The sequence below is a fragment of the Rhinopithecus bieti genome, unplaced genomic scaffold (assembly GCF_001698545.2).
Source record: "Rhinopithecus bieti isolate Rb0 unplaced genomic scaffold, ASM169854v2 scaffold_19969, whole genome shotgun sequence".
In the NCBI taxonomy this organism is placed as follows: domain Eukaryota; kingdom Metazoa; phylum Chordata; class Mammalia; order Primates; family Cercopithecidae; genus Rhinopithecus; species Rhinopithecus bieti.
Window position 1 is genome coordinate 637150 of NW_016810434.1, and position 12460 is coordinate 649609.

The 12460-nt window shown below is 43.1% G+C and overlaps 1 protein-coding gene across 1 annotated transcript in view; it reads left to right on the plus strand.

The window, feature by feature from the left end:
• The window catches only part of CFAP221 (cilia and flagella associated protein 221), a 123180-nt gene that overhangs the window by 52646 nt on the left and 58074 nt on the right, over nt 1-12460 (plus strand). The window contains exons 8-11 of the mRNA XM_017891994.1: nt 6523-6682; nt 9863-9983; nt 10067-10178; nt 10371-10479. Coding sequence (XP_017747483.1) covers nt 6523-6682; nt 9863-9983; nt 10067-10178; nt 10371-10479 — 502 coding nt within the window. The remainder of the gene's footprint in view (nt 1-6522; nt 6683-9862; nt 9984-10066; nt 10179-10370; nt 10480-12460) is intronic.

Consider the following 12460-nt stretch of genomic DNA (forward strand, 5'->3'; position numbering starts at 1 on the left):
CGAGGGCTGGTGCCTCCCAGGAGAGTCACCTGTGCTGTGTACTGCTGTGCAGTGGTCATGACTCTCCTTTCTCCCTACCAGGTCACTTTCAGCACCTTCTGAACTGGGTCCAAGGTCACGGACAGTGGGCATGGTGTGGCAGCATAGCTGCTTCTTCAGCCCCTCCCCTGCTGGTCTGTGATGCCGGGGTTTGGTCTGCTTTACCTCTGTCCCTGTTCAAGGCCCAGCCGTACTCCTACATTTTGTCACTTTAACCAAAGAGTAGTTGGAGACTTTTCCAGGGCTGTGACTCTTACTTTAGGGGAAATCTACACCTCTTGGTTCTCAGCATGCTCCCGTGTCTCAGTTTACAGGAGTTGGTAGTCGTGCTTTCTATTGTGCTTCAGGATTATAGCCACTTCCCTATTTAATAGATTTTTTTCCTTACCATTTTTATCCTTCTTTTCCTTATTGTTTTGTGATTTCGAAGAAGGGTAGTTGAGCTGAAGCTTTTCTTCACCGTCTTTTGCCAGAAATGCTCTGCGCTTGGTTTCTGCAGGGCTCCCCTCCTCCCTGTGGTCTTAACATTCTTCATCCGTCCATTCGTTCCATAAGTAACTACCGAGCGCCTGCTGGGCATCAGACACTGGTATAGGCATTGCGTACTGCAGAGAGCAAGACAGACCTGGTCCCTGCTGTGCTGGAGCAGAGATGCCAATGGGGGCAGAGACGCAGGCCTGCCAACAAAAGACGTTGTCCAGAGTAAAAATGGTGGTGAGAAAAATAAGACATGATGATGTGACCAGATGACTGCTCTCGACTGGCTGATCGGGAAGAGCCTCTTGGAGGAAAAGTCATGTCGGCTTAGACCCAGTTAAAAAAAGGCACCAGACTTGGGAAGAGGGTTTCAAGGAGAGGAAGCAACCCACACAGGACTGCCAGGCTGGAACAGGCTCGGCAATGGTTATATTCGAGGGAATGACGAGAGCCCATTGTGTACAGGGTGTGTGAGCAAGGGGAGGAGTATGCAAGGCCTATTGGAGAGGCCGGAAGGGGTTCAAGGAGGGGGTGTTAGGATTGGCTTCTGAACGGGGTGGGGGTCTCCTGGAGAGTTTGAAGCGGAGGGTGGCATGGCCTGATGCATATTTTAAAAGGTCTCTTTGGCTCCTGAGGTGAATGAGGGTTGGAGTAGCACAAAGTGGGCGCAGGCCTCCCCTTCAGGAAGGAGCTGAGGTTGGCTCAGATGGGTGGTAACCTTGGAGATGGTAAGGGACAGATGGTGGAGTGAATGGGCTCCAGCAGTGGGTGGTTGGGGGGTGCGCTGCACTTCCTACAGCTCCTGGAGCAGGTTCTGAAGCCCCTCCAGTTGTCTTGCCCTCCACGGGTGCTGTCTCTGTGAGGTTAGACACCAGTGCCTCTGTGCTGCATGCATTGCTCCTGGCCAGCAGCTTATATACTTGATGGAAAAGGAATTCCTGGCCTGGCTTAATCCCCCCAGCATCCTCTACTCAGACTCCTTCTCCACATCCCCCCATCAGCATAGGCATAGCCCTCAGGTTGTCTGGTCTTGCTGCCAAAGTCTGCATTTTGGATATTTGATGTACAGGGATGAAATAGAAAGTCAGTAGATTCCGAAAGACTTAATTTTACCACTTATTTCTAGTTCCGGCCAAAAAAGCTTGCTGGAGGGAGAAAGGAATAAAGGATTAAAATAAGTTCCAGGGATTGTTAGCGTCTCAGTATGTGCACCACACGTGTTTTCATCTGCTGTGGCTGAGCAGGAGTTGTTCTTCCTGGGAAATTTAGACATGAACCGGTATCCAAAAGCCCTCAGGGCTTCTCTTTCACTTCTTCATGATAGGTCTCCAGGCCTATGTTTTAAACTACACTTTGTAGAGGCCGCCGAGTCCTTACCTTCTGAGCTGTAGATTGCCTGCACTTGGCACTTTGGTGGAGCAAAAGGAAGACCTGCTGCTTTGGGACGCTCATCCCAGTGATTTGGTATCGTGAGGCAATTGCCTCTTCCTGTGTAAGAACTCAAACGGGTCAAGTGTAAGTTTTTCAAGGAAATATTTCTTCTTTCTGATATTTTAATGACAATACACAATAAATTGTTACTTGTTTTATTTAGCATAAGGATTGGGAAGGCCACATTTATGGGACACACACTATGTGCCAAGCATTATCCCAGACCCTGTACATTATTTTCTCCTTTAAGCCTTGACCCATTTTACAGATGAGAAAACTGAGCCTCAGCTAAGGTAGCCAAGCTGAGTTACACAGGTTCATGTATAATCAAGCAAGGACTAAGTAAGGGTCTGCTGGGGCCTCTCTCTTGCCCACACTCCCTGGGCAGCAGCAGAAGCTGGGGAGTGTTGCCACTGTGAGTGGGATGCTAGCCCTCCCTTCTGTAATCCAGTGAATCGAAAGCATGGTTAGAATGTGGATGATTTTAAAGCTAAATAGCTATTAATTTCCCAACATTAGCTTTGAGAGATCAAGTAGTTTACCCAAAGTCACCCAGCTAGAGGAACCCTCAATCTTGGAATACTAAAACCAATACTTATAATGTTACCAGTACAGGGTGTCCAGGTTCTTGGTGCTTTGAACAAGGAATTGGACAAAATGCACAAAGCAAGGGAAGAATGAGGCAACAAAAGCAGAAATGTACTGAAAACAAAAGTATACTCCACAGGATGGGAGCCAGCGAGTATAGGGGCTCAAGAGCTTTGTTATAGACTTTTCTGGGGTTTAAATACCCTCTAGAGGTTTCCCATTGGTTACTTGATGTACACCCTGTGTAAATGAGGTAGTGACCACCAGTCAGAGCCTGAAGTGAAGTTACAAACTTAGACTCCTATGCCTTGGTTGCTTTCTGCAATCAATCAGAGATACTTTCCATTTTCCATCTGCCATGCAGAAAATGTGGGGGGTTTTACAAAGGGAGTAGCCTCCAGTCCTTTCGTTACTTAGGTGCGGAGAGTTGGGGTTTTCCTTCCGATTTAGTTCTAGGAGGTCAGCGTGAATCGGCCTTAGGTTCCTTGTCTCCAGACCCTTTTCTGCCTCGGTAACACTGTGTGGATTGAATGGTTCCATGACAATTTAGGGAGAGTGATCTGTACTTTTTGAGATCTTTGAAGAAAAAATTATTTTAAAATTAAATAATTTTACAGTGCTGGTACAATGTCGTAGTAACACTGTCTGGACATGGGAAAGAAGAAATTTTTTTTATTGTTCCCCATCCTGGGCCTCACTGCCATAACAAGTAATGTGCTTTTGTTTTTCCGTCTCCTTTCAATAACTTTTCATGTTAATGCACATGCTTTGTATAATTGTAGTCCAGGTGAAGACACGGTGGTATTTCCTCATGACTTCATTTACCATTATATTATTTTTCAGTGCTGTTACTTTTTCTTATGATACCCATCATATTGATCAACTAGAGTGTTCTTAGCCTTCGGTTGATTTCTGAGTTTTTTCCTCTTCTCTCTGTCTCTGCCCACCACCCTCCATGTCCTGTGATTCAACATTACCCCTGGTTATGTTAAGGGTGGTGATCTGAAATTGACCTGATGAAATTGGCCTGAAGTGTAAAAGAGCGATTTGGGCTTTTCTTTTCTTTTTTTTTGGGGGGGGGGGGGGGGTTTTTTTTTTTTTTTTTTTTTTTTTTTTNGGTTCACGCCATTCTCCTGCCTCAGCCTCCCGAGTAGCTGGGACTACAGGCGCCCGCTACCACGCCCAGCTAGTTTTTTGTATTTTTTAGTAGAGACGGATTTTCACCGTGTTAGCCAGGATGGTCTCGATCTCCTGACCTCGTGATCCGCCCATCTCGGCCTTCCAAAGTGCTGGGATTACAGGCGTGAGCCACCGCGCCCGGCCTGGGCTTTTCTTAAGGAGGTAGTCATTGTTGGGGGTGGGTGGTACCCTTCTCACTTTAAAAGCATGAAACATACTCTCCTTTGTCCCACTGTTAGTTTTGGCTGAGCAGTAAGCGGTAACTCCTGGGCACCCCTTTTACAGCTGCTAACATTTGATGATCCGCTGCTGCCTGTTAATGGAAAAAGCAGCGTACTCTGGTTGCCTAGACTACACCTTCACAGTGTGCTTTATGTATTAGGTCTGAGCTGGCAGCACTTAAAAATAAATCAGCCAGGTCAAGGCAAACATTAATCCTTGCTTCCAGAGCTTGTCCTTATTTTTTAAGTTAATGAGCTAGAGCAGAAGCAATAGAATGTTCTTATTTTAGAGCCCCGGATCAATTTATGGGCTAAAGGGGGCTATGTTCTGACCAAGTGGGTGGTCAAAGTATTGAAGTCCCACGCATGATGGAGAGTCACAGTTTGTCTCCAGCGGGTCTTAGGTTGGCTGATGGACCCAGGGTCTTTTGCTGATTCCCTCCTCCCCGCAGTGGATTCTAGGGTCACTAGTGAGTATCACTGAGAGTTTGACTTCTGCTCTCAGGAGCTTGATGAAGACCTATTTCTGAAGCACTGTGCTGGGGATCCAGGAAGATATGAAAGGTATGGGGCTGGTGTCTGCCTTATGAGCTTGATATCTAGTTGGGAGACAGGGAAACTTTGAAAGGTAACACATCAAGGGTACGCGAGTTCAGCAGAGCTGACAGAAGGTTCCTGTGGAGGGAGAAGCATGGGGAGTTTGGTGTAATATGTAGGTTGATATAGGCTTTTAAGTTTGGGTTCATTCACTCATTCAACAAGAATTTATTGAGCTGGGAATGCAGTAATGAGCAGGTGCCTGCTTTCCTAAAATTTACACTCTAACTAGGAGAAGGCAGATGGTAAATGCAGTAATTTCCGGGAGTAGGATGAAGCTAAAAGAAAATCTGGAGAGAGCTCTTCAGGCCTAGGGAATTGCAAGTGCCGAGCCAGTGCAGAGTGCAGAGCCAGCAGGAGCCAATGATAAGGGATTAGAGCCAAGGCCCTTTCCTTCTCATACCCCTGCTCCCACCTCTTCTCACAAGGGGGGGCCTTTCCTTTCCATCCACTTGCTTCCCCATGCCCTGTTGGTATTCATGTCTTGACTTTGTATTTTATGTTCATTTGTTTATGTTTTGCTGTCCCCAACTAGAATGTAAACTGTGAGATCTGGGATTTGTTTTGTTTATTGCTCTAACTCTAGTGCCTTAAACAGTGCCTGACACACAGTAAGCACCCAATAAGCACATGAATGGGTGAAGGAAAGGCCTGTGTGATTGGGCACAGGGAGAAGGGAGGGTCGCACAAGATTCAGGAAGCAGATGAATGTAAAGGAGGGCACGTATGGGAGACTGTGCAGGGCCTCCGCAGGGACAGTGGGAGGACCGGATGTACAGGTGCAGGTGGTCTCATCTAGAGAGCAAACCTAAGAGCCTTCATTGGAAGTCAGAGAGAACATTCGTCCTCCAGTTTACATTCTAGTTGGGGACAGCAATAAGTAAGTAAGTAAGTAAGTAAATAAATAAATAAATAAATAAATAAATAAATAAAATTGATCCTCCCTTTGTTCTCTTTTTCTCTCCACATTTATTAGCACTTACTATGTTCCAAGCACTTACTATGTTCCAAGCCCTGTCAGCACCAGAGATACAAAAGAAGGATTAGGCATGGTGTGATATTTGACTCTGGGGAGAATAGCAGTCCATCCTAAAGATTTGAAAAGAAAGAATCGAATTATACAAAAAGAGAAGTGAATTGTTTGGACACAAACTTGTATGTGTGTTCCTAGCTTTTCCTGTTGCTTACAGCCTTAATATTGACATCTGGTAATTTGCTTACAGATGATAGTTCTGGGAATTCATGTCTGAATCACTAATGCAGATTGATATGTATATATTTGTAGAAGTGATGCAATCAAATAATTATTGTAAAGGATGAATGTAGTAATTAATAAATAAGATCAATGTAAACATGCAGAAGTTGATTCACACGTATTTAATGAAAAAGCTACATAAGGATAATGGAAATACTGTACTTGTGCTTAGCATGGGAAGAATGTCCAGTTGACCCTTGAACAGCATGGGTTTGAACTGCATGGGCCCACTTATATTCAGATTTTTTTTCAATAAAAGTTAGACTGAGTGTGTCTGCCTCTTCTTCCACCTCTTCTGCCTCTACCACCCTTGAGACAGTAAGATCAATCCCTCCTCTCCCTCCTCCTCAGCCTATTCAACATGAAGACAAAGAAAATGAAGACCTTTGTGATGATCCACTTCCACTTAAGGAACACCAAATATATTTTCTCTTCCTTATCATTTCCATAATCACATGTTCTTTCTTCTGGTTTATAGTAAATAATACATATAACATATACAATGTGTGTTAATTGACTGCTTATGTTATCATTAAGGCTTCTGGTCAACAGTAGACTAGTAGTTAAGTGTTTGGGAAGCCAACAGTTGTGTGTGGATTTTCAACTGTGTGGGGAGTCAGCGCTCCTAACCTCCGCGTTGTCGGAGAGTCAGCTGTATTCGTGTGTGTGTCAGCCTCTGTGACTAGACTTGGCAAGAAGAGAGGGTATCACATTTTCTCATTTCTTTCCTCTCAGGAATAATTCCGGCTAATGGGAAGATGACTGTGACTATTAAGTTTACACCCTTTCAGTATGGGACTGCACAAATAAAAATGCAGTTATGGATTTCACAATTCAACTCTCAACCGTACGAATGTGTCTTCACCGGAACATGCTATCCCAGCGTGGCCTTACCGTATGGCATCTTTGCAGTGTTTTTGTTTATTCTTAACCCTTTCTCGAAAATCCAAGTCTTTCTTTCTTCCATTCTGTCTTTCTTGTAAAAGAATGTCATCAAAAATGTATTTAAAATGATGAGCCAACATAAAATACACTTTAAAACATAACAGAAATATAGAACATATATATGCTAGTTCCTGGAGTTGCTTCTGACAAGAAGGGAAGAAACAAGAAAAAAGGATTTTGAGGGACACGTTTTTCACTGATTACTACTGATGCACTGTTTGAATTGTGTACCATATGTATGTCTTATTGCCTATTCAAAAATGTGTACAATAGGGCCAGAACAACATAACTGTTTATAAGGTTTCCATATAGTATTTCAATTAACTGAGTCCTTGATGTTTGCAGTGCCTATTGCAAAGCTCAGTGGGAAATGGCCCACAACCTCAAGAGACCAAAATAAGTCATATTACAAGTGATTTCACATGAGGCAGAGACAGAAATGTCTGAAAACAGAAATGTTTGAAAAACACAGGAGGTTTTTCAAAGCACCATCAGACTAGTGAAGATGTGAAGTGGGATTAAGTTGTACTTCATAACAAATCCTTTCCGAACTTCCATTTCCCTTTGAATATGAGCTTGTACTTTTACATCTCAGTACCTCTGGTTAACATCATGATTTTTTCTTATACCCATGATTTTTATAAAAATTAAAAGTTGCTGGGCGTGGTGACTCGCGCCTGTAATCCCAGCACTTTGGGAAGCTGAGGCAGGCGGATCACCTGAGGTCAGGCTTTCAAGACCAGCCTGGCCAACATGGTGAAACCCTGTCTCTACTAAAAATGCAAAAATTACCTGGGCGTGACGACGTGTCTGTAATCCCAGCTACTCGGGAGGCTGAAGCAGGAGAATTGCTTGAACCCGGGAGGCAGAGATTGCAGTGAGCTGAGATCACGCCACTGCACTCCAGCCTGTGCGCCAGAGCGAGACATTGTCTCAAAAAAAAAAAAGTTGTCACAGTATAAATACTAATCTTAGAAGATTCTGACAATTATTTTGAAAATGATGGGGAAATATCTTGCTTTTCCTCTTCTTTGCACATGGATACACATCACATATTAACATCATTAAGCATATTACAAGTAGAGTAGCAACCTTATACCAAAATATGAACTCACTCCATGATATCTTAGATATTTATATCATGATTTTCTTCCTAAAAATTCGAAACAGCCTAAGTCAACTATAGGATATTAGTGTGGCCTGCTGAACCCAAATCCTGCAAATAACCGTCATTGAAATAAAATCACTCAGGCAACAAACAAGTAGAACTAAACACAGATTTTAAAACTGCTGATTTTTCTGGTGGCAAATAACCAGGTGAGCAAAATGGTGTTTGCCACTTCACATCAGGTGCTACAATACTCAAATGACTTTCTTAAAGACATCATATGAGTGCGATTTTTATTTGTATTTCCTTCCATAGCTGTGTTTTTACATGCACAACAGCACAGTATGACAGAAGCACCATACAAATGCAGACGCACGCTATTTCTAAATTACTATGTTAGTATCTTATTTAGTATCCTCTTGACATGGGAAAAAAACTGGCTGTAATTTCTGAACAGTAAAAAATACTGGCTGTAGTGTTCTCTGAAATTTTCATAGATTGCGTTCTTCACTTCATTATAGATGTGTGATAGACTTACTCATGTCTAAATTTGGCACTGCCAAATTCCACATGTAACTGATTTATCATTTTCTTTGACCTCTTCGTTTCCATCATCAACGTTGAGGATATTGTTTAGGAGGCTGCTTTTTAACATCCCCAGGTTTAGTTGCTCCCCAGTATTTAACAGCAGAAGTGGTGTCAAGGCTCCACTGAGATGAGGATGCTGAACCTCAGTTCACTACCTGGATAAGCACCTCACCCTGCACATCAGAGCATGTTGGTGGGTGTGAGTCTCACCAAGGGACAGGTTCTCCCATGCCCTGGGTTGTGCATGCTCTTACATGAGAGACGTTAAATTTGAGGTTGCTAACATAAGTTCCATACAGTGCAACCAGGCCTGTTCAATGGGTGCTCAGCAAATACATATTAACTGTCAGAGTGAGTGAATGTTCACCTATTTTTATCTTATTTTTGTACAGTCACAGAAGACCAGTGTTTATCCTATAAAACAATTGTCCACACATGGATGCCTAAACTATTATGCCAAATTGGTACTGAACAAATAAATTTTAAAATGGTTATTTTCAAAATCATAACCTTGCCTTGTGTTGCAGGAAAATATAACTATTAAGATAAAAATAATTTCTAAAAAAAGAAAAAAGAAATGCTTCATAGGTAGCATTTCTGAATAGAACACAGTTCTACTGCATCTCATAATAGATAACCCGAATAGTTTCTGCAGGCTATTAGCTGCACTATCTCTAACTACCCATGTCCAAAGTCAGTTTCTAATTACAGAAAAGAACCCAAACATTAATCTGAATCTTTTTTTGAAATATCTTGCTACAAACAATTGCATAATCATTCTTTTACTAGGAAGATAAATCAAGGTAAGTTTTTTTTTTAATGTAATAAATCTAGCTGTTGAAAACCAACAGGCTAGAAATGGATTATGCTAGACCTTGAGAGCATTTTTCAGCATGTCACGTTTTCAGTCAGTATGTTCTTTAAGAATGTAAGGCAATGCAACCCCAGCACTTTGGGAGGCAGAGGCGGGCAGATCACAAGGTCAAGAGATGGAGACCATCCTGGCCAACATGGTGAAACCCCGTCTCTACTAAAAATACAAAAATTAGCTGGGCGTGGTGGTGCACGCCTATAGTCCCAGGTACTCGGGAGGCTGAGGCAGGAGAATCACTTGAACTCGGGAGGGAGAGGTTGCAGAGAGCCGTGATCGTGCCACTGTACTCCAGCCTGATGACAGAGTGAGACTCTGTCTCCAAAAAAAAAAAAGAATGTAAGGCAAAACAACCATTGGTGGGCTCTTTTGATATCTCTGATTACACTCTAATACACTGACATCACATTTATTTTAGTAGACCACTGTTGAGGCACATGTTTATTTTCAGTTTAGATATAATAAGGGACTTCAAGTTGTGGTGTTATCAGAAGGAACATACAAAATTAGGAACCTTGAGTTAATGGCTTATTTACTAATTTAACTTTTGTTTAAACCTATAGATTAGAAGAGTTTGAAAGGTTCAATACTCTTTCTAAGAAAGTAAACGTTCCTCCAGAAAAAGCAATGATGCATATAAATTTTCACCGACCACCAGCGACACTGAAGCCTCAGAAAGTGAAGGTATGGTGGGCCTTGTCCTCAGTGTGATGAAAGGGTGACAGAGTGGCAGAGTAACGGATTTCCCTATTGATTTGGTCTCTTAGGAAATTGAGTACCAGAACCTCAGATTTCCAGTAGATTTATCGAATCCATTTGCTGTGGCAACTGTTTTAAACCAAGAACCAGGAAAATTGAAGATTAAAGAATTAAGAGAAGGTAACCAGTTGATTGGCCATAAAGCAGCCTCTGAGCGAATATGAAGGAGTTACTGCTTGTCATACTGATTACCTATGAAAAACAAAATTCGGTTAGATTGCTGTTATGCCTCGCCATTAGAAATGTGTTTTTCTCTCTGCACATGACTTTAATCTGATTACTGGTATAAACATTGTCTGCTCCTGCCTTCAGTTTTGGACCAGGGCACTGAAATTTCAAAAACGAGACAGATGAAGGAGGCACTCTTTGAACAGAAAGTCAGACAGGACATTCACGATGAGATGGAAAATCATCTTAAGTGGTAAATATTGAGCAATTATTTGTATCAAGTGACTGTACAGTTGTTTTTAGATGATCTTTTATAAATGAGAGACAGTAGAATGTAATAACATTTTAGGTACTTTGGAGAATTTAATGATTGTTTCTCTGCCAGTGGTCCTTCCACTTCAGTAGGAAGTTTCTAGTAGGAATAAATACATGTGACCAAACCACGCTGTTTCCTAAACGTGACCAGTGGCAGGACCAGAGTGAATTGTGGGAGATGCTCCCTGCTCCTGCTGGCCACTCTGCTGGCCCCCCCTCAGCCCAGGACAGATCTGGGTGCCTTGGGCACCCCAAATCACACTCCCGTCATCCTCTACCTCAACCAGGAGCCCCTGTGCCTTGGGCTGTGTGTCCCAGATGCCTTCAGGGTAGCCCAGTGGCGTGAGGCTCTGGGGGGTTCCTAATGGAGGTTTTAAAACTGAGATGTGAGAATTCTTGTGCTTCTGTGCCCAAATTAGAAACTTTTTCACGATTTTTTTTAAACCAGATCAGACCAAGCATATGCACGTGTACAGATTTAGCTGAAAAGTAAACTCTTTTTTTCTTTTTGAGAAAGGGTGTCACTCTGTCACCCTGGCTGGAGTGCAGTGTCACATCATGGCTGGTTGCACCCACAGCCTCCCAGCCTAAAGTGAAGCCCCCACTTCAGCCTCCCAAGTAGCTAGGAGCACAGGTGCACACCACCACGCCCAGTTAATTTTTTTTGTTTTTTTTTTTTTTAGAGATAGGGTCTCACTATGTTGCCCAGGTGAGACCCGATCCCCTGGGCTCAAGTATCCTCCTGCTTGACCTCCCAAAGTGCTGAGATTACAGGTCTGAGCCACTATGCCTGACCTAAAGTAAACTGGGCTAAAAAAGAAACTCTTGGAGAGTGTCATTGAGAGGCTGCCTACTCCATGACCCAGCCTCCACCCTTCCTGACACATGAGAACATGACCTCACCTGAAGCCCTCTGAAGGTGCCCACTGGGCTATTCCCCTGTCTCTGGGGAAATGGCCTTTGTTTCCAACAGAAATCCCTTCTGCCTCAGCTTACGTCTATAGTTACGGTCCTACCTCAGTTAATGGGAAGTACTCCAAGGAACTGAAAATTTTATGTTTATAAACACCTTTTCCCTATTATGAAAAACAGGTAGGTCATCATTGTAGGAAACCTGAAAACATGTTTTTTTTACATATAGAGAAGGAAAAAAAATCACGGTGATGCCACCACTCAGCAGTGACCAGTGACCACTGTCAATATTGGGGTTTTTGTTCTTTCTATGCGTCTCTGTATCAGACCTGAAGTCACATCCCAGATCCCATTCCGAATGCTGTGTTGTTCCTTTAATATTTTTCCCAACTTTTTATGTTGAAAGATCTTAAACCCACATATACTTGACCTCGATTCACTAATTGTTCACACTAGGACACATACACTCCCCTCACTCCACATGCACGCACACACATATCTGCATGCACCTTTTCCCCCGAGCCATTTGCAAATAAATTGCAGACATCAGGAAGCTTCACCCCAAAATACCTCAGCATGTAGCTCCTAAGAACAAAGACATTCTTCAACATTATTGTAATCAATTCCAAGAGATTTCACACTGATACAATAATATTATCAAATAATCAGTCTATAGGCAAATTTAGCCAGTTGTCCCAAAATGTTCTTTATACCTAGTCTTTTAAAAAATATTTATTTTGGGCCGGGTGCGGTGGCTCAAGCCTGTAATCCCAGCACTTTGGGAGGCTGAGACAGGCGGATCACGAGGTCAGGAGATCGAGACCATCCTGGCTAACACGGTGAAACCCCGTCTCTACTAAAAACTACAAAAAACTAGCCGGGCGAGGTGGCGGGCGCCTGTAGTCCCAGCTACTCCGGAGGCTGAGGCAGGAGAATGGCGTAAACCCGGGAGGCGGAGCCTGCAGTGAGCTGAGATCCGGCCACAGCACTCCAGCCTGGGTGACAGA